General features: G+C 41.3%; 1 protein-coding gene across 1 annotated transcript; it reads left to right on the plus strand.

Moving 5' to 3' along the window:
* Positions 1 to 5,681: 5,681 nt before the first annotated feature.
* On the plus strand, positions 5,682 to 24,895 carry RAD21L1 (RAD21 cohesin complex component like 1). The gene is made up of 11 exons (XM_087720889.1): positions 5,682 to 5,825; positions 7,915 to 8,044; positions 8,928 to 9,027; positions 10,657 to 10,760; positions 10,921 to 11,085; positions 11,662 to 11,760; positions 12,869 to 12,991; positions 13,662 to 13,891; positions 19,799 to 19,894; positions 21,573 to 21,650; positions 24,363 to 24,895. The coding sequence occupies exons 1-11, from the start codon at positions 5,682 to 5,684 to the stop codon at positions 24,549 to 24,551; spliced, it is 1,458 nt and encodes a 485-aa protein (XP_087577015.1). The 3' UTR covers positions 24,552 to 24,895.
* Positions 24,896 to 26,119: the final 1,224 nt, after the last annotated feature.

Raw genomic sequence — 26,119 nt, forward strand, 5'->3', positions numbered from 1 at the left:
TTTTATTCTATATTCTGCATCCCGACCCATCCCGTTCCCTATTCTGTTTTGTTCCGTTCCATTCTGCATTCTATTCTATTCTGCATTCCATTGCATTGCATTCCCTATTCTGTTCTGTTCCATTCTGCATTCTATTCTGTTCTGCTCTAGTCTATCCCTATTCCTGTTCCATTTCTGCTCTGTTCTATAATTGCTATTCTGTTATTTCTGTTCCGTTCCATTCCATTCTATTCTAAATTATTCCAGTCTTCCTTATTTGCATGGCGAAGTTCTCTTGCTACGGGCATATCTTAACAACAGCCACAAAGTAAACTACCAACTAATGAGATCGTACACTTGGAGTTGGGTGATGATGTCATTCAAGCCCCGCCCACCCCCGTTCGAACGTTACAGCCCGAGGCTCCTCCTCCTCCTCGTTCTTCCCCATCCTTTCATCCGGCCTGCCTTCCCTCCTGCTCTTTCCCCCGCCCCCCTCCCCTCGCTCGCCCTCAGACGTCATCTGCGCGTGCGCGTCGGAGGCGCGGTTCCAGGATTGGGGCGGGAGAGGGGGGGAGGGAAAACTATAATAATAATAACCCAGCGCGCGCAGGCGCGCTTGGCCTTTAGGAAACACGCACGCGCTCTCGGGCTTGCGCTTTTGGGCGGGAAGATTCCGGAGGTGAGAAGCGGGCTTGTAAAACGCCTGAGGAGAATTTTGCATGCTTAGTGTATATAAACTAGTTAAATCCTCTTTTTTTTTTCCTTCTCCTTCTCACCTATACAAGCGCCCTCTCTTGCCTTTTTTTGCCCCAGAAAGCATTACGAATCACCTCAGCAAATGCCTTTCCTTCCTTCATTAATCCGATTTTTATGGCCCAGAGAGAGAGAGAGAGAAAAAAAGACCTTCCTAATTTGCAAATATGGGAAGGAAGGGTGGGGGGAACCACACTATCCCTCAGAAAAAGAGTGGAAAAAGCAGTACTGAGTAGAATAGAGAGTTGGAAGGGACCTTGGAGGTCATCTAGTCCAGCCCCCTGCTCAAGCAGGAGACCCTTACAGAATGACAGAATAACAGGAGTTGGAAGGGACCTTGTAGGTCATCTAGTCCAGCCCCCTGCTCAAGCAGGAGACCCTTACGGAATTACAGAATAACAAGAGTTGGAAGGGACCTTGGAGGTCATCTAGTCCAGCCCCCTGCTCAAGCAGGAGACCCTTACGGAATTACAGAATAACAAGAGTTGGAAGGGACCTTGGAGGTCATCTAGTCCAGCCCCCTGCTCAAGCAGGAGACCCTTACAGAATGACAGAACAGAGTTGGAAGGGACTTTGGAGGTCTTCTAGTCCAGCCCTCTGCTCAAGCAGGAGACCCTTACGGAATTACAGAATAACAAGAGTTGGAAGGGACCTTGGAGGTCATCTAGTCCAGCCCCCTGCTCAAGCAGGAGACCCTTACAGAATGACAGAACAGAGTTGGAAGGGACTTTGGAGGTCTTCTAGTCCAGCCCTCTGCTCAAGCAGGAGACCCTTACGGAATTACAGAATAACAAGAGTTGGAAGGGACCTTGGAGGTCTTCTAGTCCAGCCCCCTGCTCAAGCAGGAGACCCTTACAGAATTACAGAATAACAAGAGTTGGAAGGGGCCTTGGAGGTCTTCTAGTCCAACCCCCTGCTCAAGCAGGAGACCCTTACGGAATTACAGAATAACAAGAGTTGGGAGGGACCTTGGAGGTCTTCTAGTCCAGCCCCCTGCTCAAGCAGGAGACCCTTACGGAATTACAGAATAACAAGAGTTGGAAGGGACATCGGAGGTCTTCTAGTCCAGCCCCCTGCTCAAGCAGGAGACCCTTACGGAATTACAGAATAACAAGAGTTGGGAGGGACCTTGGAGGTCTTCTAGTCCAGCCCCCTGCTCAAGCAGGAGACCCTTACAGAATTACAGAATAACAGAGTTGGAAGGGACCTTGGAGGTCTTCTAGTCCAGCCCCCTGCTCAAGCAGGAGACCCTTACAGAATTACAGAATAACAAGAGTTGGAAGGGACCTTGGAGGTCTTCTAGTCCAGCCCCCTGCTCAAGCAGGAGACTGGAGGACGACGACAGAATGGTCTCGGTTCAAATCCAAGGCAAACCATTGAACATCACAAGAATCCAACCATATGCCCCAACCGTTCTTATTGCAAAATTCAGGCTTAAAATTGAAAAGTTGGGAAAACCAGGCCATTCAGGTATGAGTTAAATCATATCCCGTATGGATATACAGTGGAGGTGATGAATAGATTTAAGGAATTATATCTGGTAGACATAGTGCCTGAAGAGCCACGGATGGAGGTTTGTAATATTGTACAGGAGCCGCAACTGAAGAAAAAGAAATGCAAGAAAGCGAAGTGGCTGTTTGACGAGGCTTTGCAAATAGCTGAAGGAGGAAAGCAAAAGAGAGGGAAAAATATGCCCAACTGAATGCAGATTTCCAGAGAATAGTAAAGAGAAATAAGGCCTTAAATGGCAATGCAAAGAAATGAAGGAAAATAATAGATTGGGAAAGACTAGATATCTCTTTTTAAAAAAACTGGACACACCAAGGAAACATTTCGTGCAAAGATGGACATGATGAAGGACAAAAATGGTAGGAACCTAAAAGATTAAGAAGAGGTGGCAAGAATACAAGAACTATATGGTAATGATCTTAACGTTCTTGATAATCACAGTGGTGTGTGATCACTGATCTCAAGCCAAATATCCTGGAGTGTGAAGCCAATTGAACCTTAGGAAGCATTACCAACAACAGAGCTAGCGGAGGTGATGGTATTCCAGCTGAGCTATTTAAAATCCTATAAGATGATGCTGTTAAAGTGCTGCATTCAATATGTCAGCAAATTTGGAAAACAACAATGATTGGAAAAGAGCAATTTACAATCCCCAAAAAGGCAAAGCCAAAGAATGACCAAACTACTGTACAATTGTGCTGATTTCACATGCTATCAAGGTTGTACTCAAAATCCTACCATTTAGGCTTCAGTAGTATGTGAACTGAGAATTACCAGAAGTACAAGCTGGGTTTCAAAGAGTGGGAACTAGAAATTAAAGTGACAACATTTGCTGGGTTATGGAGAAAGCAAGGAAGCTCCAGAAAAACATCTATTCTGCTTCATTGACTATGCTAAAGCTTTGATTATGTGGATCACAAACAAATTGTGGCAAATTCTTAAAGGGATGGGAGTACCAAATTACCTTATCTGACTCCTGAAAAACCTGCATGCCGGTCAAGAAACAACAGTTACAATTGGATGTGGAACAACTGATTGGTTCAAAACAGGGAAAGGAGTACGATAAGGCTCTTATATTGTCACCTTTCTTATTTAACTTATACTTAGAGTAACATGTGAAATGCCAAGCTGGATGAATTTTAAACCGGAATTAGGATTGCCAGGAGAAATATCAACAACCTATGCGGATTATAGCATTTTAATGGCAGAAAAGGAAGAAGAACTAAAGAGCCTCTTAATGATGAAAAGGGAGAGTGCAAAAGTTGGCTTGAAACTCAACATTTTAAAAAAAAACCTAAGGTGGCATTTGGTCTCATCACTTACTTTAGCCTTTATTGTCATTGTATATCATGTATACAACGAAATTGGTTAATTTCATTGTATACATGATGTACAATGACAATAAAGGCTATACTAAAACTTCCTGGCAAATAGAAGGGAAAGAAATGGAAGCAGTGACAGATTTTATTTTCTTGTGCTCCAAGATCACTGCAGACAGCAACTGTAGCCATTAAATTAAAAGAGGCTTGCTCCTTGGGAGGAAAGTTATGGCAAACCTAGATATCATATTAAAAAGCAGGGACATCACCTTGCCAACAAAGGTCAATATAGTCAAAGCTATGGTTTTCCCAGCAGTAATGCATGACCGTGAAAGTTGGACCACAGGGAAGGTTAAGCGCCAAAGAATTGATGCTTCTGAATTGTGTTTGAGAAGGGTCTTGAGGGTCCCTTGGACTGCAAGGAGAACAAATCAGTCAATCCGAAAGTAATTCAACCCTGATTGTTTTTTGGAAGGACAGATACTGAAATTGAAGCTCAAATACTTTGGCCATTAAATAAGAAGAGAGGAGACTCATTGGAAAAGATCCTGATGTTGAAAAAGATTGAAGGCAAAAGGAGAAGGGATGGCAGAGGAGGAGATGGTTAGATAGTGTCATGAATGAACATGAATTTGAGCAAACGCCAGGAGACGGTGGAGGACAAGATAATTGCCATGCTATGGTCCATGGGGTTGCAAAAGTTGGACACAACTTGGCGACTAAACAACAACTCTGGAGGAGCAACTGTCCAGAGTAGAAGTGGGCAATCTCGTGATATCTCCTATTTCTAGAGAGAATTGCTAGCCAGAATTCACCTATGTCCACTGCAATGCCGTCTCCACTCATCTGAGGATATGCAGTTTGCTTTGAAGCCTCACCAGAAGCTCAATCCTTACTGCAATAGCAATAGCAGTAGACTTATATACCGCTTCATAGGCCTTTCAGGCCTCTCTAAGCGGTTTACAGAGAGTCAGCATATTGCCCCCAACAATCTGGGTCCTCATTTTACCCACCTCGGAAGGATGGAAGGCTGAGTCAACCCTGAGCCGGTGAGATTTGAACCGCTGAACTGCTGATCTAGCAGTAGCCTGCAGTGCTGCATTTAACCACTGCGCCACCTTGGCTCTTCTGGAAGTTGTGATCATTTATGCAAATGTATTTGAATTATTAACAAGGATCACAGACTAAGGAACAGCCTGTTAACAGACCTGGTCTTTGAAAGATGTAATGTGCTCCTATTCTGAGACCATGCCTTGATTCAGCCATCTTAAACAACTATCAACTAAGCTCCAACTTTTTCTGTAGAAAAGTGCTGTAGAAGCTTAATGTTGAGAAATATTTGTCTTCTCTGGAAACTTCTTTTAACTCTTTTGTTTTTTTTTATCTTGCCCAAAATAGGTAGCTCTTCTTTTTGAATCCACTTTTATGTTATATAAAGTAATTTCTCATGAAAGCTTTGCTTGCATCCCAAACCATTCTTACATCTGTACCTTTAAGATTCTTTAAAAAAAAAAAAAAACTCCCAAAAGTCCCATCTCATATTTCATTTCTTGTGTGTATTTTCTTTGTGGTTTCTAAAAACAAATGTTTGCACACCCTAATATGTTTGATTACTGTAGTTCCTTGCCTACTCACTGCCACATTAATAAAATTGGACTCGCTTATATTTCAAATAGACTAAAATTCATTGAGAAAACAACAATTTTCTTATTTTTGCAACAGAAGCAAGGAAAGCAACATTGTTTCAATATATTCACTTTGTCAAAGTTAATTATGTATTTCAGTAATGTTATTAGTTTGATTTGGAAACTGTTTCAGTACATAAATGTTGTACAAAGACAAATTGATTATAACATATACAGATGATGTATCCTAATCACAAGTAGCCAATAGTAAACAGTTGTCTAAATTGTACACAAGTCATGCATTTGTTTAAAAGAACCTGCCAGCATGAAAACATGAAAATACAAATGAAAGGGTTTCCCCTTTTTTTTTTGCAAATCATTTATTTCAAATTAAGATCGCCATTTTTCATTTTAGCTTTGAAAAACCGATGTATTCAACATTTAAAATATTTTCTTCCCTCTAGCTTGCCAAGTTAAGGAACACATTTCTGGCAAAATGTTCTACATGCAGCTGCTTATGAATAAGCGTGGGCCTTTGTCCAAGATATGGCTGGCTGCTCACTGGGATAAGAAAGTCACAAAGGCTCATATATTTGAATGCAATTTAGAAGCTACCATTGAAAAAATACTGTCCCCTAAGGTATGTGTCTCATAATATGTCACCAAAAATAATGTTTCCTGTTTTTACTCAGCACTGGGTGTGGCATTGTAAATTAAGTTCTGCAGGAAGACCTTGAAGATCTGGATAGGTTTAGTCTTGCAAAAATAAAAACCCCAAAACTGAAAAGGGTTTTTACACCAAAGAAAATCAAGAACTCTATCATCTCAGTATGTAAGATATAGAATAATGTTTTTAAGTTACAGGAAGGCAGATTCTAGCTTAAAATCAAGAAACAGTTCCTAACCTTAGGAGCAGTTCAATAGTAGAACCAATTATCCGGAGTGATGGTGAACATATTTTCACTAGATACATATCCACACCAGACAGCCAACTGTTAGGGATGTGTAAATTGAGTTCCTGTATTAAATAAGGAACGCAGTGCCTCAGTGGCTAAGATACTGAGCTTGTCAATCAGAAAAGTCGGCAATTTGACAGTTCCAATCTCTAGTGCCATGTAACGGAGTGAGCTCCCATTACTTGTCCCAGCTTCTGCCAACCTAGCAGTTCGAAAACATGTGAAAGTGCAAATAGAAAAAATAGAAACCACCTTTGGTGGGAAGGTAACAGCGCTACCTGTGACTTTGGCATTTAGTCATGCCGGCCACATTACCACAGAGATGTCTTTGGACAGTGCTGGCTCTTCAGCTTTGAAATGGAGATGAGCACCGCCCCCTAGAGCCGGGAATGATTAGCACATATGTGTGAGGGGAATCTTTACTAAACAAGAGTTTGGACTCATTGGTCTAAATCAGCGGTTCTTAACCTTTTTGAAAGAATCACCCCCTTGAGCCATTGATGACATTAGCATCGCCCCCCACCTCCCCCAACATAACCTCTCAATCACAACACAGAAATAATTCTTCAATTTATACAAACACATTTTTTGTTTTCTTTAAAATTGTCATCAGGACATATCGATGCAAATAATTTATTTCAAGTCTTTTCCCCATATCTCAATGGTGTGATAAATTCTGATGCCACCCATCACTTTATTCCCAAACTTTGTGATACATGTATTTCATTATTATCTTATTTATTCAAGACACTTAATTGCAATGACCACTGAAAACAAAAATCAATTGCAAGAAAACGAAATGCCCGTTTTTGAAATGAAAGGCACCAACTGCAAATTAGATTTTCGACTGCACTGGAACACTATAAAACACACATGGACGTCGATAAACCTAGTTGCAACAGTTACATTGACATTACAGCCGACATCACAGGGGACAGTCACTCAGCATGCGATGTTTCGAAAGAAGCGCTCGCCCCTCCATCACTGCCCATTCTGGCCAATGTCGCACCACTGTGTGGGTAGAGTGATAGAGGCCGCTGCACAACGCGCATGAAGATGAGCGATGCGTATTCACATATGTACAGCGTTCTGTACTGAAGCTAGCTAGAGGAACATTTTAAAACAGTTCAATCCACTAATAGCGAGCAATCTGATATTTTTGTATGAGATATACAGCGGTTCACTGTGTAAAAAAGGTCTCAAAACTTCTCGCTCCATCGCCCCCATATCGCTCCCCTTCTGTTCCTTCACACACACACACACACACACATGTTGCCCCTTTTCGTTCCATTGCCCCCTGAAAAATGAAATCGCCCCCTGGGAGGCGATATCACCCAGGTTAAGAACCACTGGTCTAAATTACCCCTTTCAACTTCTGCAAATGGAGCCATTTTTAATTATTTAATTTTCATCCTGCCTTTATTACTTTATAAGTAATTCAACATTCCTAATACTCCTATTTTCCCCACAACAGCAACAAACCTGTGGACTGAGAGAGAATAATTCGTCTAAGGTCACCCATCTGGCTTTCACGCCTAAGGCGGGACTAGCACTCCCAGTCTCCTGGTGAATGGCCCAAAGTCATTCAGTCGGTTTTCATGCCTAAGCACGACAAGATTAACCCAATATTTACTGAAAGTGGTGCCCTCTCTTTCCATTTGGATACCATTAGCTACTCTCTGGGACTGGTTTTAAGAAAAATGAGAACCAGCAAAATTACTCTTAATTCTATTGCGATCTTTCCCATAAATAATACCAACTTTTGCCTCCCAGTTTAAAATCGCTCTTCGTACCTCGGGACACCTTTTGCTAGGAGTGGTGAGGATCTATCACAGAAAGACCAAGTATCTTTTGACAGACTGCAGTGAAGCCCTACTTAAAATGCAATCAACTTTTCAACCAGGTATGTTTTTCCTCCTACTTATTATTAACAAGCAGCTTATTAATGGTAGCATAAAGAAAGTGCTTTAATTTTCAAAAACAAAGACTGGTTCACAGGGATTCAGAATTCATGACATGATACTTGGAAGACAATCTTAAGATCAGAATCAGAATAAAGCTGGAAGGAACCCTGGAGGTCTTCTAGTCCGGTTCCACCACAAAACCGCGGTAGACTAAAGCGCGTGTGACTAAAGCGCGGTGACAAAACCGCACCGTCAAAACCGTGCGACAACAGCGCGCCGACAACAGCGCGCCGACAAGCGCGCTGTAACATAACCCTAAAAATAATCCTAAACCTAACCCTAAACCTAACGCTAAACCTACCCTAAACCTAACCCTAAACCTTACCTTAAGTTAAATCGTGCTTCTGTCGGCGCGCTGTTGTGGGCGCGCTTTTGACATCGTGGTTTTAGCGCCGCGGTGTTGTCGGCGCGCTTTTGACGTTCGCGGTTATGTCGTGCCACGTTCTAGTCCAACTCCCTGCTCAAATAGGAGACCCTATACTAGTTCAGACAAGTAGTGGATCATAAACTACTTCATGTAGAGATTGCAATTCTAAAAACAAAACTAGAAGTAAATTCCAAAGACTACAATGTGGCTTATTTCTGAATAGTCATGTCTAGAATTGTCCTAGCAGCAGAATATTTTTGTAATTTAATGGTATCATTCAATTGACAAATGAGGTAATATTTTCTGCCATATAATTAATGACCACTAGGTAAAAAAAATTTAAAAATGTGAGTACATTTGCTAGATGCCCTCAAACACTTGTCCATTTTTATATTGCAGGATATATAAAGCTACATCATCTCACAGTTAATCTTATGTTATGTATTTTTCTTTAGGGCTGGTTGACCTTCCAAAAGGAAATTCTGAGGCAAATTATGATGCCATCACACTGCCTGAAGAATTTTATGATTTTGACAGTCAACTTCCAGACACGAAGTAAATATTTTCCAACAGTTGTTTATTGCTAAATATAGAACAAGTGAAAAGGGAGTCGATTCCCTCTGAAGTCCCATTTCTCAGGGAGGGTGAATCACTCAAAACTTTACAATAGAAAACATGCGTGCTTCTACACAATTACATGTGAAGGAACAAAACCACAATCCTCTTTCTCTGCCACAGGTAGTCCTTGACTTATAACCGTTCATTTAGTCACCACTCAAAAGTTAACAACAGCATTGAAAAAAGTGACATGACTGTTTTTCACAATTTTGATCATTGCAGCATGTGATTGCATTGTCATGTGATTAGATACTTAACATCCTTAATGACGGTTGCAGTGTCCTGGGGTCATGCGTTCGCCTTTTGCCATCTTCTGACAAGCAAAGTCAATGGGGAAGCCAGATTCACTTAACAACTGTGTTACTAACTTAACTACTGCAGTGATTCAATTAACAACTGTGGCAAGAAAGTTTGTAAAATAGGGCAAAATGCATTGAACAAGAAAAATTTGGGGCTCAGTTGTGATCATATGCACACTACCTGTACTGCCCTATAGTTCCTTCCCCCTTATAAATTTATGATGACAAATTTGAACAACTGTCTCTCCTTGCCTGGCAAATCCACAGTTCTATATATCTATACTTTATCACTTTAATACGGCTTTTCTCAGTGCTACTTAGTATTCTGCTCTCATTTCCCTTCCTCTCAGCCTCCTGAAATATCAAACAACTCTATTTTCTAAATAGATATTTAGAAATAAATAAGTAATATCTAATAACTGGATTGTAAGGGATCAGTTCTCTGTTTTCAGTCCACTTATCCAGGCTAGATTTACTGTAGTTCTGAAGAGCACAGAGCAATATTTTCTAAAAAAAATTCTTCATGGGGATTAATTGCGCTTTTTAAAACTTTTTTGACAGTCCAGATTAATGTTTTTATGATAATGATAGACTGATACAATACAGGTGGTCCTTGACTTACACCAGTTCATTTAGTGACCATTTGAAGTTACAACAGCACTGAAAAAAAGTGGCATGACCGTTTTTCACACTCACAACCGTTGTAGCATCCCTATGGTCATGTGATCAAAATTTAGACACTTGGTAACTGGCATGTACCTATGAAGGTTGCTCTGTCATGTGATCCCCTTTTGCGGCCTTCTGACAAGACAAGCCATATTCACTTAACAACCCTGTTACTAACGTGACCACTGCAGTGATTGACTTAACATTCTCTTAACAACTATGGCCAGAAAGGTTGTTAAATGGGGCAAAACTACCTTAACAAATGTCTTACTTAGCAGCAGAAATGTTGGGCTCAATGATGGTCGTAATTCAAGGACTATCTGTACATCGTTAGTTTATAATTCTTGAACTGTATTTTTGGGATGAAGATAGATGAATGAAGTAACTGAAGCAGCCCTTGTTGCTAAATCTGTGCTCTTAACCATTTCTTAATCCTATTATAGAGTAGTAAGCGAAAGGCGAGGGAAGTACAATTTAACTAGGACCAAATATATTAAAATATTATATGGATATGTTTTTTGAATTAGGAAGTTGCGGTCCAGTTACATAGCATTTCCTAAAATTCTTCCTTCCTTTGGTTTATTTTCTTCTTTTCTAATAGTGCCATTGAGGTTACGGAATATTTTACATTGCACCAGAGCAAAACTGAGGATATCACATTGACAGAATTTTATGGGCAGAATGTTCTCAACAGTGGCAATTTTGGTGAGGTTGCATCTTTTTTCTCTCATAAATCAAAATACAAAAGGTTTTAATTTTATTTTCAAAAGTTGCGTTCGGGGTTCAATTTTTTAAAAGCTGCAAAGCATTTTATACGTCCGAGATATATAAACATAGCTGAGTTATTCATATATGTTTCTCACAGATGAAGAAATTGAAATTCCAAGGCACGCTAGCTTTTTCAGTGACAGTTTCATAAATAGCTCCAATAGCCTCTTGGCTGATCACAGTTCTTCGAATTTAACTGGAGACAAAATTGCATTAGAGTATGATGGATTTGGAGATGAAGGAGCTGGAAGAGATATGATTGGTAGGTATGAACAAAATCCAGTCTAACTATAGCCCACCAATAGATTTTCTAAGATGTGCATAAGTTGCCCACTAAGTTTAGTGACTTTGGTCTCGACTTACGACCACAACTGAGCCCCACATTTCTGTTGCTAAGCAAGGCAGTTGGTAAATGAGTTGTGCTACATTTTATGTCCTTTTGCCATGGTTGTTAAGCGAATCACTGCAGATGTTAAGTGAGTCGTGTGGTCGTTAAGCGAATCTGGCTTGCCCCATTGACTTCGCTTGTCAGAAGTTAGCTGGGAAGGTCGCAAATGTTGATCATATAACCTGGGATAGTGCAATTGTCATAAATACATGCCAGTTGCCAAGTCAAGTGCCGGAATTTTGCTCACGTGATCATGGGAATGCTGCCACAGTCATACAGTAAAAGTGTGAGAACTGGTCATAAATTGCTTTTTTTCAGTGCCATTGTAACTTCAAACAGTCACTAAACGAATGGTTGTAAGTTGAGGACTACCTGTATAAAATATGTAGCTATGTACATAAAAATAGGGTGTTTTTTAAAAAAATTATATACTATAATTATTTTCTTAAGATGATGTTCTTGGAAATGACCAGAGTGGCCTCCTTGCAATATTTGACATGGAAGAGGAACTTTCTTTACCGCACAAAGATTCAACTGATAACAGAAAAGGTGAGTTTGTAGCTTGTTGTTGTTAGTTGTGTCTGACCCATCGTGACCCCATGGACCATGTTCCTCCAGGCCTTTCTGTCCTCTACCATCCTCTGGAGTCCATTGAAGCTCACGGCAACTGCTTCGGTGACTCCATCCAGCCGTCCCCTTCTTCTTCTTCTGCCCTCCATCGTTCCCAGCATGAGGCTCTTCTCCAGGGAGTCTTTCTTCCTTCTCATTAGGTGGCCAAAGTCTTTGAGTTTCCTCTTCAGGATCTGGCCTTCTAAAAGAACAGCCAGGGTGGATCTCCTCTAGGACTGACTGGTTGGATGGCCTTGCAGTCCAAGGGACTCGCAGGAGTCTTCTCCAGTACCAGAGTTCAAAGGCCTCCATTCTTTGACGCTCAGCCTTCCTTATGGTCCAATCTTCACAGCCACCCATTGCAACTGGGAAAACCATAAGCCTTGACTATGCGCACTTTTGTGTCTCTGCTTTTTAGTATGCTGTCTAGATCTGCCATTAGAGTTTGTAGCTACTTTATTTTAAACTGTTTTATTAACGTGAATAATGCTTCTAGAAATTAAACTTCTAGACAGATAAACTATATTAGTTTGTAACTGCAAATATAACATTGTGGCTTATTGTATTTTATTGTTAAGTGTATTTATTATGGCATTAGCTCCCATAGAATCAGCTTATTCATATGTGTTATTATTTTTATTTATAAATTACTATTTTTAAAAAATCTTGGTAGTAAATAAGATCAGAATAAATGAAAAGCAAAAAAAGCCGATCTTTCTATGGCCATTTCTGTATAACATTTTCTTCTTTACAATAAGAAAATTAGCTATTCATGTCAACAGTGTTTAAGTAAAACATGATCATCATAAAACTGACAGAGCAGGAAATAGATTGGATGGGTGGGTGGGTGGGTGGGTGGGTGGGTGGATGGATGGATAGATAGATAGATGGATAGATGGATAGATGGATAGATGGATAGATGGATAGATAGATAAAGTCCAAGCAGGCTTAACCTAAAGGTGAGCTCCACTGAATTCTCTCGCTGAGCAGAAATTGGGCTCAGTGACCTAAATAATACTCCTAACGCTGTGATTGTCTGAATCAGCAGAAGCTACTTTGGATCCAGACCTGTCTGAATCTAAACATGGAACAAGAAATCATCAACGTAATGAACAAACCTTATTGTGCAATGAGGAAGATGGATTTGTTCTTTATCCTATTGTCGCTCCAGGTTAGAATTGTTTATTTCTATCTGGAATACAAATGCAATATGGAAGTGATGACAAATTCAGAAAAGCATTTCACTGGAAACATTTTTTTTTCAATAGAAGTGGTCATCTGTTAGTCTTCTTTATTTTCTAAAAAGGATTGTCTTCATTGCGTTACATTCATTCACTTGTTTATTTATTCACAGGATTTGCCTACTGCCCGTAACCAAATTCTAAGCAGCTTACAGAACTTACATACAAAACACAGTTCAAAAGAAAATATAATTACTTATAATAGTAAATCTAAACCTAATTCTCCACTTTTCAGCTCCTAAAGTAAGCCCGCTGAAGAAACAGACATGGGAATCTATTTTATTGTTAAAGAGCGTATCAGAACTTTGAAAAGCTAACAGACATTCCCCCTCCTTTATCAACCCCTAACCCTAACACCTTAGACCAAAGTATCTATGGAGATTCTCAGTCATCCAGGTCATGGCTGTCCCATATGCTTTTGAAGAGGCAGCTAGAAGATGCTTTTTCAAGAGGCATCTGGACTTTCTGGTTTTTCTTTGAAGACATTTTATTAGCCCTGGAAACCTAAATATGGATTAATAGTACAATGTGATTATTATCTGCTTAGCATTCCCTGGTTGGTACGTAACGTGTCCTCTGTGTATGTCTCTTGTTATGTAGCTCTCCTAAAGAAACAAAGAAGCAAAAGGAAAAGGAAGTTACTTGTTGACACGGTGAAGCAGCTCAGCAGAGCCGCCATGCAAAAGCAGCTGACAAGTTACGAGGATACGCTAGCCACGTTGCACATCGCACCTCCAACCAGAAAGCTGATGGTTTTGCAAGAGTTGGGCAGTGTAGACAAACTTATGACCAGACCCACCCAACCTACCTTTAGTGAAGATCTGCAGAGGGTAACAATTTTAGGGTCTTAACATGCTAGATGGTGTCATAGATTTAAATGATGGGTGGAAGGAAGGGGGAGAAGACCCAGTGAACAGTTTCTCATAATGATAGCTGTTTGGTTCTTTTATGCATTCAACACTATTTTTGACTCCTGGTGACTGCCTGAACAAGTTCCTGCAGGGTTTTGAAAACGTTTTTCCAACGTAGTTTGCCATTGCCTCCTTCCTAGGGCTGAGAGAAAGAGACTGGCCCAAGATCACCCAGGTGGCTTTATATCTAAGGCAGGACTTAGAACTCAGTGTCACCCAGTTTTTAGCCCTGATTCCTTAACCGCTACATCAAAATGACTCTTCTGTTACAGGGGAGTCAAAATTAAGAGTGAGTTCTTAAGAGTTACTTATGGGGTTTCCTGGGCATCTAATCAGATCTAATCAGATATTGTGGGGAAATGACACAGGCCTTTAATCTTACACACCACCATTTTATGTCCTTGAACTACTGCCAAATATTTGGCCTCTGCTAAGCAAGTGATGTCTAACTCAGGCATGTCCTGAACATGGCAATTTAGTATTTAGTTAGTATTCATCCATTATATCAAGGGTCTCCAACCATGGCAATTTTAAGACTTGTGGATTTCAAGTCCCAGAATTCCCCAGCCAGCCATACTGAGCTATGGAATTCTGGGGCCGTAGTTTGAGGCTCCCTGATTTAGTGCAATATAAAAAAATGCAAGGATTTTAATGCGAACCACCAAAATTTTCTCACGGACCACCAGTAACCGCTGTCCCAGGAAACCTCCATGACTGAACAATTAAAATGTAGGTAGTCCTCAGCTTTGCAAGCAAAACTGAGTACAAAATCTCTGTTGCTAAGCAAGGCGACTCTTGTGAATTTTTACCCCATTTTATGATTTTTCTTGCCACTATTGTTAAGTCAATCACTGCAGTTGTTAAGTTAGTCACGTGGTCATTAAGTACATCTGGCTTCCCCACTGACTTTGCTCGTCAGAAGGCCATTAAAGGGGATCCCCCCCACCCCCCGGGACACTGCCACAAATATGAATCAATAGCCAAGCATCTGAATTTTCCTCACCTGACCATGTGGGATGCTGTAACGGTCGTAAGTGTAAAAAACGGTTATCAGTGGATTTTTTCCAGTGGCCTTGTCCTTTCAAATGGTCGCTAAATGAACTGTTGTAAATTAGGGTCTTCCTGTATAATCCTTTTTGCAAATGATGCCATGTTTGCATGCCAGGAGATGATTGGCTATTTTTTTCCCCTTCCTGTTTCAGCATAGCCTTGGCACTTGATGTGCTTTTTCCAGCGTAGTCAATGGTTATAATCCAGCAGCAACGATAATGAAACCTAATTGATAGATTCTCGGGGCAAAACTGTTTTCTAAATTGATCCGGGCGCTGAACAGAGGGATCACTTTGTAGAGCAATAAAGAGCTTCTTGGCAAGATTAAAAGGCAGATTACAGTTTACATGAAGGCTCACATTTGAAGTAGCTCGGCAGCTATGTACCTAGACGTTATATTTAATTATGAATTAAACATTGCTTGGTAGCCGTAGGAAGCTCTCTGCAGCAACGTATCAAATTACCTCCAGTTAATTTGTGAGGTTTTTTTTTGCAGCTCTTTGCAAAATGTCTCAAGACCAGAAGAACAAAATGGCAAGAAAAGACTGACGAAAGAAGCAAACTACAGACTGCCCAAGGCAGGACACTAGACTTTTTTGCCCTTACAATTCTTTAATATAATTACAGGTAGACCTCGACTTATGACCCCAAACTGAGCCTAAAATTTCCGCTGCTGAACGAGACATTTGTTCAGTGAGTTTTGCTCCGTTCTATAATCTTTCTTATGAAGCGAATCACTGCAGTTGTTAAATTAGTAACACGGCTGTTAAGTGAATCTGGCTTCCCCACTGACTTTGCTTGTCAGAAGGTCGCAAAAGGGGGGTCGCATGAGCCTGGGACATTGCTCCCGTCATAAAGAGAAGTCAGTTGCCAAGTGTTTGAATTTTGATCCACGTGACCCTGGGGATGCTGCAGTGGTTGTAAGTGGCATAAGTTGCTTTTTTCAGTGCCGTGGTAATTTCAAACAGTCACTGAATAAATGGTTGTAAGTCGAGGACTACCTTTAATTGCTTACCTTTTCTTTGAGATCTTAAAATAATTTTCCAGTGTTCCCCTGAGTTTTATACTCACAGCAAACTGTGTGGTTGATTGGGCTGAGTGAGAAACGTTTATCCAAAATCATCCAGCGACCGTGATCACTGAAGCAGGGCTTGAACCCAAATCTGCCCAGTCGAGATACAGGATCTATAGGTATATAAGGCTTCCATCTGCATTCTCACCTCTGCTCTCCTCACTTGTATATGAAGGATGGCGCTGCATTCATTGCAGTGTCCCAGAGCCAAAGAATAAGTATCTAGAGCAGAAAGTCCTCAAGTTCACAGTTCTCGAGTTACGACTGCCTATTATGATCATAAACCATAATTATGATTTATGTTCAGTCTTCACAGGGATCAAGGTTGACTCAGCCTTCCCTCCTTCCAAGGTGGGTAAAATGAGGACCCAGTTTGTTGGAGGCAAGAGGCTGACTCTGTAAACCGCTTAGAGGGGCTGTGAAGCACCGGGAAGTGGTATATAGTTCTATGGCTATCTATCTATGTCTTCTCTCTCTCTCTTCCTCCCTCCCTCCCTCCCCCCTCCCTCTCCCTCCTTCCCTCCCTCTCTCTCTCTGTCTATCTCTGTGTGTCTATCTCTCTGTCTCTCACTGTTTCTATCACTCACTCTCACTGTTTCTCTCTCCCTTTCTCTCTCTGTCTCTCTGTGTGTCTATCTCTCTATCTCATACTGTTTCTCTCACTCACTCACTGTTTCTCTTTCCCTCCCTCTCTCTCTCCCCCTCCCTCCCTCTCTCTCTCCCTCCCTCCCTCTCTCTCTCTCCTCTCTCTCAGAATGCAGTATTGCAGCTAATTCTGCCCACAGTCTGAAGTTCGATCATCACCATTCAAGGTCGACTCAGCCTTCTGTCCTTTTGAGGTCGGTAAAATGAGAACCCAGATTGCTGGGATCAAGAGGTTGATTCTGTAAACGGCTTAGAGAAGGTTGTGAAGCATTGTGAAGCGGTATATAAGTCTAAGTGCTAGTGTATTTCCTCCCTCTCTCCTCCCCTCCCTCTCTCCCCCTCCCCTCCCCTCTTTTTTTTTTTTTTTGCAGTTTTTTAAGCAACCATAGCAGTCAAAAATGCAAGCCCACTGTTTGCTATGGGCTCGGTTTTGCCAAAAACTGGAAGTAAGCACCAGTTTTCCGCAAACCTGTCATAAAATGCTGTCAAGTGACCACAGATATTGCAAACAGTCATGAATGCGACTGTGTGACCAAGCTTCCAAAGTGTGGTCACATGACCATGAGGAGGAGGAGGAGCAACAATCAGAATTGCGGATTTGGGTCATAAGTTCTCTTTTTCAAATAGATTGTTACTTCAAACAGTCACTGTCATAGTATTGTAATACAGCAGCAGCCATGAGGTGACCACGCTTGCTGCCTCCTGCACCTCAAAAATAATAAGACCTCCCCAAAAATAAGGCCAAGTGCTTATTTCAGGAGTCAAAAGAAAATAAGACCTTGTCTTATTTTTGGGGAAACACGGTATTTATTGGTAATGGCAATTAATTGGTAGGTACATTGGACAAGAATTAACTACTTTCTCTTATTATCAATATAGACCTATCAATAGCAGAAAGCTTAAATATACAGCAGGACATAAATTATCCCCCAAAAGAATCTGTGTTACAAAGTAGCAGAAATGAAAGGGATGACAATACAGTTTTTAAAACTATGGTAAGTACTTTCAGAACAAATTAAGCTTTAATATTTTTAGGCAATTTCCATCAAAATGGGTAAATTGGACTTCTTACAAAGTTGACAAATTACAGTTTAATCCTCCTAAACTTTATAAAATGGTAATATTTAACATCATGTCTAAAATCCTATCATATTCTTGAACAGGAATGAGACGGATATATTTTTCGCTTTCCAAACTTTGTTCCTATTTGGTTCCTATTTATTCCTATTTGGTTAGTATTTTTACAAATATTAGCCAAATCCTTCTCTACTTAACTTTTAGAGATCCCAAGCTTATCTGAAGACTGTCACTTAATTGAGCAGTTATTTATATTTACTTATTAAAGTGTCTATTTCTAGCTTTTCCCATATCAAAGCATAATTCATGATGACTTAACAGCATTAAAATTCATAACAAGTTTGAGCCACAGTTAAAATGTAAATTTTGTAAAGAGACAGTTCATAAATATTACGGATATTATGGAGATATGATTTCATTCACAAATGCCCAAATAAATGGGATTTATATCCTGATTTGCCTCCAGGAATGATTATATGTCTCTTTCAGTTTTATCATGATGTTAATTCTCTGGTTGGATTAAAAGATAAAGTTTGATCTCAAATTATCCAGTGAGGTGATAAGCTCTCCAGTTGAATGGGGAGTTCAACACTCTCCATATACTGAAGGAGAATTTTTATGGGGGAGGGGGGGCTCAGTCAAAAGAGTGGCTGCAGGATTTGGGTTTGGCTAGTCTAAAGAGAAGAAGAGTTGGGGTGACATAATAGCAGTATTCCAGTGTTTGAGGGGCTTCCACAAAAAAGAGGGGGTCAACTTATTTTCCAAAGAACCTGAAGGAAAGACAAGAAACTGTTTAAGGAGAGCATCAACCTGGAATTAAGGAGAAACTTCCTAATAATGAGAGCAATCTACCAGCGCTCCAACACTGGAGACTTTTAATAAGGGACTGAGCAACCATTTCTCTGAAATGGTATAAGTCCATGATGGCACGCAGAGCCATTTGTCAGGGCACGCCAGCTGACTTCGGCCTTCTTTTGAGGCCATTTTTTGCCCTCTAGAGGTTTCCTTGAAGCCTCCAGAGCATGAAAAAACGCCCCTACCCAGCAAACTGGAAGTTCGGAAACATACTTCCGGTTTGTTCGTAAGGCCAGTTTTAGCCCTCCGGAGCCTTCAGGAGGCTTCCTTGAAGGCTCCAGGGGGCAAAAAACGGCCCTACGAGCAAACTGGAAGTCCGTTCCTGAACTTCCGATTTGCCCATAGGGCCGTTTTTTTGCGCTCCAGAGGCTTCAGGGAGGGCCTCGGGGGGGGGGAGGCTGTTTTTGCCCTCCCCAGACTCATATAAAACCTCTGGAGCCTGGGGAGGGAGAAAAAAGCATGCCAAAAATGGGGGGGGGATGCTGGTCGTGTGTGCATGTGCGCTGGGGTTGTGCGCATAGCATTATGGGTGTGGCACGCCCATGCACAACCTCCCTGCCCTCCCCCCGCTTTTGGCACTCGAGCCACAAAAGGCTCACCATCATGGGTATAGGTTCTCCTGCTTGAGCAGGGGGTTGGACTAGAGCAGTGTTTTTCAACCTTTTTTGTGCAAAGTCACTCTTTTTTCATGAAAAAAATCACAAGGCACACCACCATTAGAAAATGTTAAAAAAATTTAACTCTGTGCCTATATTGACTATATATAAAGTAATTCTCCCACGGCACACCTTACACTATGTCACGGCACACTAATGTGCCGCGGCACAGTGGTTGAAAAACACTGGACTAGAGGACCTCCAAGGTCTCTTCCAGCTCAATCTATTCTACTCATACTATTCTGTATTTCTAATTAGGAATTGCCTGAAACCGAATTGTTTGCAATAGGGTTGTCATGTTTGTGCCTTCCATTATTTTCTCATGATTTCTTTCTCTTTGTGAAATAACAAAATTCAGCAGAGAAATGCAGACTTTTAACCATTCGTTTTCTGCAGAATAATAAACACAGGAGCAGAACAGAGCAGAGCTGACACAGATCCATTTCCCCCCCCCTCTTCTTTTAATACCAGGAATCAGTTAACGAAGTGCCTGCTTTGTCTGATGACCTTGTATCGTTATTTTCAGTACAACAAGAATCCGAAAATGAGCAAGCAGTCTTGCAAAATGTAATGATTACAATCGTCTAAACTTCTCTACCGAACAGTGACCATGTAGCACTTGTGGGACAGTCTGAATCTGGGGGAGGGGGCGGTTAACCTACTTACACTACTCTTTTTTTTTTTGAATGGGAAAAAAATATATTTCAAAGACCTTTCCCTTCCAGCTAGTCCTCGAGTTACAGCCGTTCATTCAGTGCCGTTGGAAGTGAAGACAGCACTAGATGAAAGGTGGTTTAAGATCGGTCCTTGGAGTTCTGGCCATCCCAGCATCCCCCTGCAGTCACATGATTGCAGTCTGGATATTTGGCACTTCAGCAGAACCAGTTGTTAACTTTCTGAGCAGTTTGGTAAACTGATAGTTCGCAGAAATCATTAGGGCAGAGAACCGGTTGTTAAATTATTTGAATCCCACCACTGTGGCTTCCCCAGAAACTCAAAAGGAGAAGCCAGCAGGGAAGATCGCAAATCACTGGGGTAAGTATCCCCCACCCAAATACCTCTCCCTAACCCTTCTTTCTGTCCGTCACTAAGCTTAGCACTCCGTGCAGCTGCTACCCTATTTCCCTGAAAATAAGACCCAGCTGGAAAAATAACCACTAGCATGATTTTTCAGGTTGCTTGTAATATAAACCCTACCCCCCAAATAAGCCCCAGTTAAGATCGTCAGCCAGACAGATGCATTTAGTACCACATTTCCCTGAAAATAAGACCAAACTGGAAAATAAGCCCTAATGCGTCTTTTGGAGCAAAAATTAATATAAGACCCGTTAATAAAATTAATACGACCTGTTAATAAGATTGATTAATATAATAATCACTCTTATTTTGGGGGAAACACGGTATCATCAATCCCAACGTTAGGCAATGCAACTTCCTGATCGCTTCCCACAACCAAAGTCAGTGGGGAAGCTAATAGGAAGTTGCATGACTCAGGCCCACAGGTGACTGATGCTAGATGGGGGGGGGGAAGTGGGGGGCGGAGGATGGGGAAGGATGTACAGGAGAGCACTAGAGAGGGGCAGGGTGTGTGCAAAGGTGCAAGAGTGTGTGGGAGGGGCTTCATAGTAAGGTGTGGGATGCAGGTTGGGGAGGGAGCAAGTGATGCCTAAGGGGTCACCATGAGGGTCAGGGAGGGTACATGAGAAATGCAGCTTAGGAAGAGTGGCCAAGAGGCACCATGGGAAAAGTGTCTTTTGGGTGGGTATGTTTTCTTAGAGAATTTTATGTTTCTGATACTTTATGAGTTTGTTTGCTCAGCTGGCAATATCAGTAGAATAATAAAATTTTAATTGGGTACTTTTTATTTGAATCCGATTTGCATTATTCTTTGCTCATTATGTTTGTAAGTTATTTCATTTTTTTATTAAAAAAAAAGTCCTTTAAGAATAATAATCAAATATAATTTAAAAAAATTAAATAATGCCTCTGATAGTTCTGTGTTCTATGGACAGTTTTGCTGATACATTTAATCAACTTTATTAAAGCATAGAAAATTTAGTTATGTGGTCTGGTTTGCCAAATCAATTAAGCAGAACAAATGTTCATAGTGAAATTTCCTAGAAAGGATGGTGACAAGGCTTGGGAAGTCATATATGAGCTATGTCTATTCTTTATTTTTTATGCTGCCTTTTATCTTCATTCAGGTGAATCTTATCAATAAGTAATTTTTTGATCTGCGATATAGGGATCCCTGACAAGTAATTTGGACAATGAAGAACAAAGAAGAAGTAAGAGAACATTAAAGCTATTAAATACTTTCCGGGTAAGATATTATCAAACATAATAAACTTTTCTTCATATGTTATTTTATCACTGAAATGGCCTGATAACTGCAGTTTAAAAGGACGTGAAACTTTTTTTAAAAGTATAATAGTAACATATAGAAAACAGACAGGAAAAAAACAAATATATGTTGATTAAGAATAAAGGAAAAACTTCCAGTGTTGGAGCATTCACAACTTCTGGAGGCAAGTTGTTCCACTGATTAATTGTTCTGTCAGGAAATTTCTCCTTAGTTCTAAGCTGCTTCTCTCCTTGATTAGTTATTAAAGCAAATTAAATGTGAGTTAGGAAAAGGCAGAAACAATGAGAGAAAAGACCTATATAATATTGATGGACATATTAATATAAATACATTCGATATTTAATCATATGATTAAATCTAAAAAACACATTGCTTCATCTTCTCAGTTTAGGCCACAAAGAATTTTTTTTTAAAAACCCAACCGGATGCACAGCCCGAATCTGTTCCTTGAAATCAAGAGGATATTTGTCAGATTTGCCATTCTATTTCTGTAAAATCATCCTCTTTGCTGTACCCTAGGCTCAAGCCAAAGCTCTTCATGAAATGGCAGATAGCGCCTTTTAAAAATATAATCCAACCTCATGTTAAGGTCTTTATCATTTTTACCAGGCCGTAATTCTAGCCAGCTCTTATGCCTAAACTGCCAGTGACTCATCCTTATCCTGCTTTTTTTCTGAACTGGCAATCAAAAGGGCAAAAAAGGATAATTTATCTTAATGCCAGCTGACTTGCGCTTCCCTTTCCCCAATATTCGGTTGAAAAGATTTGCTGATCTCTTCAGATATTCATACAAGTAGTCCTCGACTTACGACCACAATTGAGTCCAAAATTTCTGCTGCTAAGCCAGATGGTTGTTGAGTGAGTTTTGCTCCATTGTTTGACCTTTCTTGCAACAGTTAAGTTAGTAACAGGTGTGTTAAGTGAATCTGGCTTTTTGTTGTTGTTTTGCTAGAAAGTCCCCAAAATAGACTTTGGGACACTGTAAATGTCATAAATATATCCCATTGTTAAGTGTCTGAATTTGGATCGTGTGACATGGGGATGCTGCGACAGTCGTGAAAAATTGTCATAAGTCACTTTTTCCTTCGAATGTGAAGGTTCAAAGTTACAAAGGCACCGAAAAGAGTGACTTATGATTGTTTTTCAAACTTAATTGTTGTTGCAGCAATAGCAATAGTTAGACTTATATACCGCTTCATAGGACTTTCAGCCCTCTCTAAGCGGTTTACAGAGTCAGCATATCGCCCCCACAGTCTGGGTCCTCATTTCATCCACCTCGGAAGGATGGAAGGCTGAGTCAACCTTGAGCCGGTGAGATTTGAACAGCCGAACTGCTGAACTGCAGTCAACTGAAGTAGCCTGCAGTGCTGCATTTAACCACTGCGCCACCTCGGCAGCATCCCCATGGTCATGTGATTGTGGTCGAAGGCTTGGTAACTACGGTATTTTTCAGAGTATAAGACACACCTTTTTCCCTCAAAAAAGAGACTGAAAACCTGGGTGCGTCTTATACACTGAATACAGCATTTTTTGCCTCCCGAAACTCCGCCCCTTCACCAAAATGGCCGTGCAGAGCCTCTAGGAAGCTTCCAGAATGCTCCTGGGGGCTGGGGAGGGCAGAAATGAGCAAAAATGCCCCACTTTTTGCCCCCCTCCAGCCCCCAGCAGCACTCTATAAGCTTCCATGCCCTTTTTTGACGAAAAATGGGCCCATTTTTGTGAAAAATTGGCTGTTTTTTGCTCATTTTTTGCCCCCCTCCCCCCCCCCAGGAGCACTCTACAAGCCTCCTAAAGGCTATTCATGCCCTTTTTTTAAAAAAAAAACAGGCCTGTTTTCATAGAAAACGGGCTGGTTTTGGGAGGTTTGGAGAGTGCAAAAACTTTTTTTTTTTAAAAAATCCTCTTCAAAACCTCGGTGCGTCTTATACTCCGAAAAATACAGTACCTTGGTTTATGGCAGTTACAGTTTCCCATGGATCATGCAGTCACCTTTTGTGTCCTTTTGACAAGCAAAGTCGAAACCTTCACAACCATGTTGCTAACTTAACAACTGCAGTGATTCACTTAACCAACTGTGGGGGAAAAAAGGCCATGCAATGGGGCAAAAGTCACTTAACAACTGTCTTGCTTAACAACATAAATTCTGGGGCCCATTGTGGTCGTAAGTCTAGCACAACCTGTGTATATAAGAAGCCCCATACCCTAATACAGTTAGGACAAAAATATTAAAACATGAAGCGTTACAAATTAAAACATTCCAATGGAGAGCCGAGTGGGCCAACACATAACCAGGATGGAGATGGACCATCTAATCTATGAACCACCTTCAGAGTGGAACATCCCCCTCTGGGCTCTAAATCAGTTGGCAGAGCCAGGACTTTGGGTCACTCTGGGAGGACAAGAGGGTGGGAGTGGATTTAATCAGTGGATTGCCCCTTGTGGCTACATGCTTGACAATATAGGGCTTGGTTTCCAATTCTGCACATTTCTTCTTCCATCTTACACTCTCTATTCCATTTTCCTATTGCCCGTTCTTGGTCTGTACGAACTGCCAAAGGCACACAGCCTCTCTCCTAAAGCTGCTTCTTGCCTCCTTCAGATGCAGAATTAGCCTCCGCTCTTAATACACACCCATCTCAGTTATTCCGTCCGTTCGTTCTCCCCCCGCAGCACTTCGAACAGCAAGGTGCAAAGTCCTTCAGCTTTCTCTCCCTCTGCAAGGACCAGAACAAGAAAGAGGTGGCCGAGAACTTCTACAGCTTGCTGGTTCTCCAGAAACAACGAGCGATTGAGCTGGCCCAGTCAGCTCCTTACGCCGACATTATAGTGACTGCGGGACCCAGGTTTCGTACTCTCTGAAGACCAAAGAAAACCCATTCGAAAGACAGATTGGAAACTGAACTTTAAGCAAACGCCAGCATCCCTTCCTTCTCCGGGTCAAGTAGAGACAACTAGCAATGAGTAAGCTGTCTTGTAAGTAGCCTGCCTAGCAGTCAAGCTGAAAGTTAAGAAAAGGATAGTTTTTAACCAGTATTAAAAGTTACAGGGGACTACTTGTTTCTTCGCGTTTAATTTGCTCATTTTTGGTTCTTCGAGCTTATTTACTGAGTTGCCTGCTTTCTGGCATTCCCTGCAAGGGGTAGATATGGAGCAAGGATGCTGTCTCCAAAGTTCCACTTATTCAAGCCAAAAATAATAGAGGTGTGGGGGAGCCAGTTCTTCCCTTCATCTTAGACCTTATCTGAATCTCCTAGCTGGCTCTTTTCTTCTTGTCTAAGAAGGATGAAATGATAAAATAAAATAACTTGCCCAGCAGAAAGCGATGGGCGGGAGTAAGAATATGACAAAATAATGTGGAAAGGTTTTTAAGCTAATGTCTAATTACGATAATTTATCCATGCTGGTTTAAACTATGGATTTCACTGTACGTTGTTTTGTTCTTGAAAGCTTTGGGCTACAATGTGGTCTTAATTTAATTTATTAAATGTCTTAAACACCACAGAGAAGCACAGTGTTGTTGTTTTTTTTAAGAAAAAAGTTAATTTGGTCATTATAAGAACTGCGGGACAAGCTTCAACTGCGGCTGTATCCATGCTAAATTCTGCCCAGCCTCTGTTTAAAGACTCCAAGGGAAGAAGAGTCTGCAAATCCTAAGGCAGGAGTGTCCAAACTTGGGAACTTTAACACTTGTGGACTTCAATTCCCAGAATTCCCCATGCTGGCTTAAAATCTTAAAGTTCCCAACTTTGGACACCGATGTCCTAAGGCAGTAATGCCAAAAGCGGGGAGGAGTGCAGGGGGGTCATGCGCGAGCAGCCATGCCCATAATGCTATGTGTGCCATCCACCCACCCCCACGCACATGCATGCGTGACCAGCAACAACCCCCTCCTCGCTTTTGGCACGGTTTTTTCACCCTCCCCAGGCTCCAGAGACTTTCTCCCGTTGATCTTCTGCCTCGCTGATGTCAGACTCCGGAGGCTCCAGAGGCAGTAAATAACTCCCAGAATTCCCTAGGCAGCATGGCCCCCTCTCTGCCTCCAACACAGAGCCCTCCTCAGAGCCTTCCCCAGACTCCAGACTGGCCCATGTTCCACCCCAACCTCCTCACTGTCCGAATCTGCTTTCAGCTCTGCTGGCCACTAGTGGGCTACAACAGTAGAATAATCCAGGAGTAACCCATATGCTCTACATCTACTCCAATGGGATGTTATTTGTTTTAGTTACTACGCCAGAGGTGGTATGGTTTGGGCAAACCGATAGTGGCGGCAGCGCAAGACTCCGCCCACCCACCCAGACGTCGTCAGGTACCTTCTGCATGCGCACTCCTACCGAACTGGTAGTGAAGATAATAGGATACCATTACTGTACTACGCTGATAATTTTTAATGCGCCTAACCTTTTAATAATGCAGGATACGTTCAATAA

This window comes from Thamnophis sirtalis, unplaced genomic scaffold (genome assembly GCF_051295495.1).
Source record: "Thamnophis sirtalis isolate CommonGarterSnake01/CBP01778 unplaced genomic scaffold, rThaSir2_p1.2 scaffold_7, whole genome shotgun sequence".
NCBI classification, from domain to species: domain Eukaryota; kingdom Metazoa; phylum Chordata; class Lepidosauria; order Squamata; family Natricidae; genus Thamnophis; species Thamnophis sirtalis.

Coding starts and splice junctions, on each gene's coding strand:
- RAD21L1 (XM_087720889.1), top strand. CDS start 5,682: ATGTTCTACATGCAGCTGCTTATGAATAAGCGTGGGCCTTTGTCCAAG. Junction 13,892..19,798: donor TTAGTGAAGATCTGCAGAGG/GTAACAATTTTA, acceptor TTTTAATACCAG/GAATCAGTTAACGAAGTGCC. Junction 21,651..24,362: donor AGCTATTAAATACTTTCCGG/GTAAGATATTAT, acceptor CTCCCCCCGCAG/CACTTCGAACAGCAAGGTGC.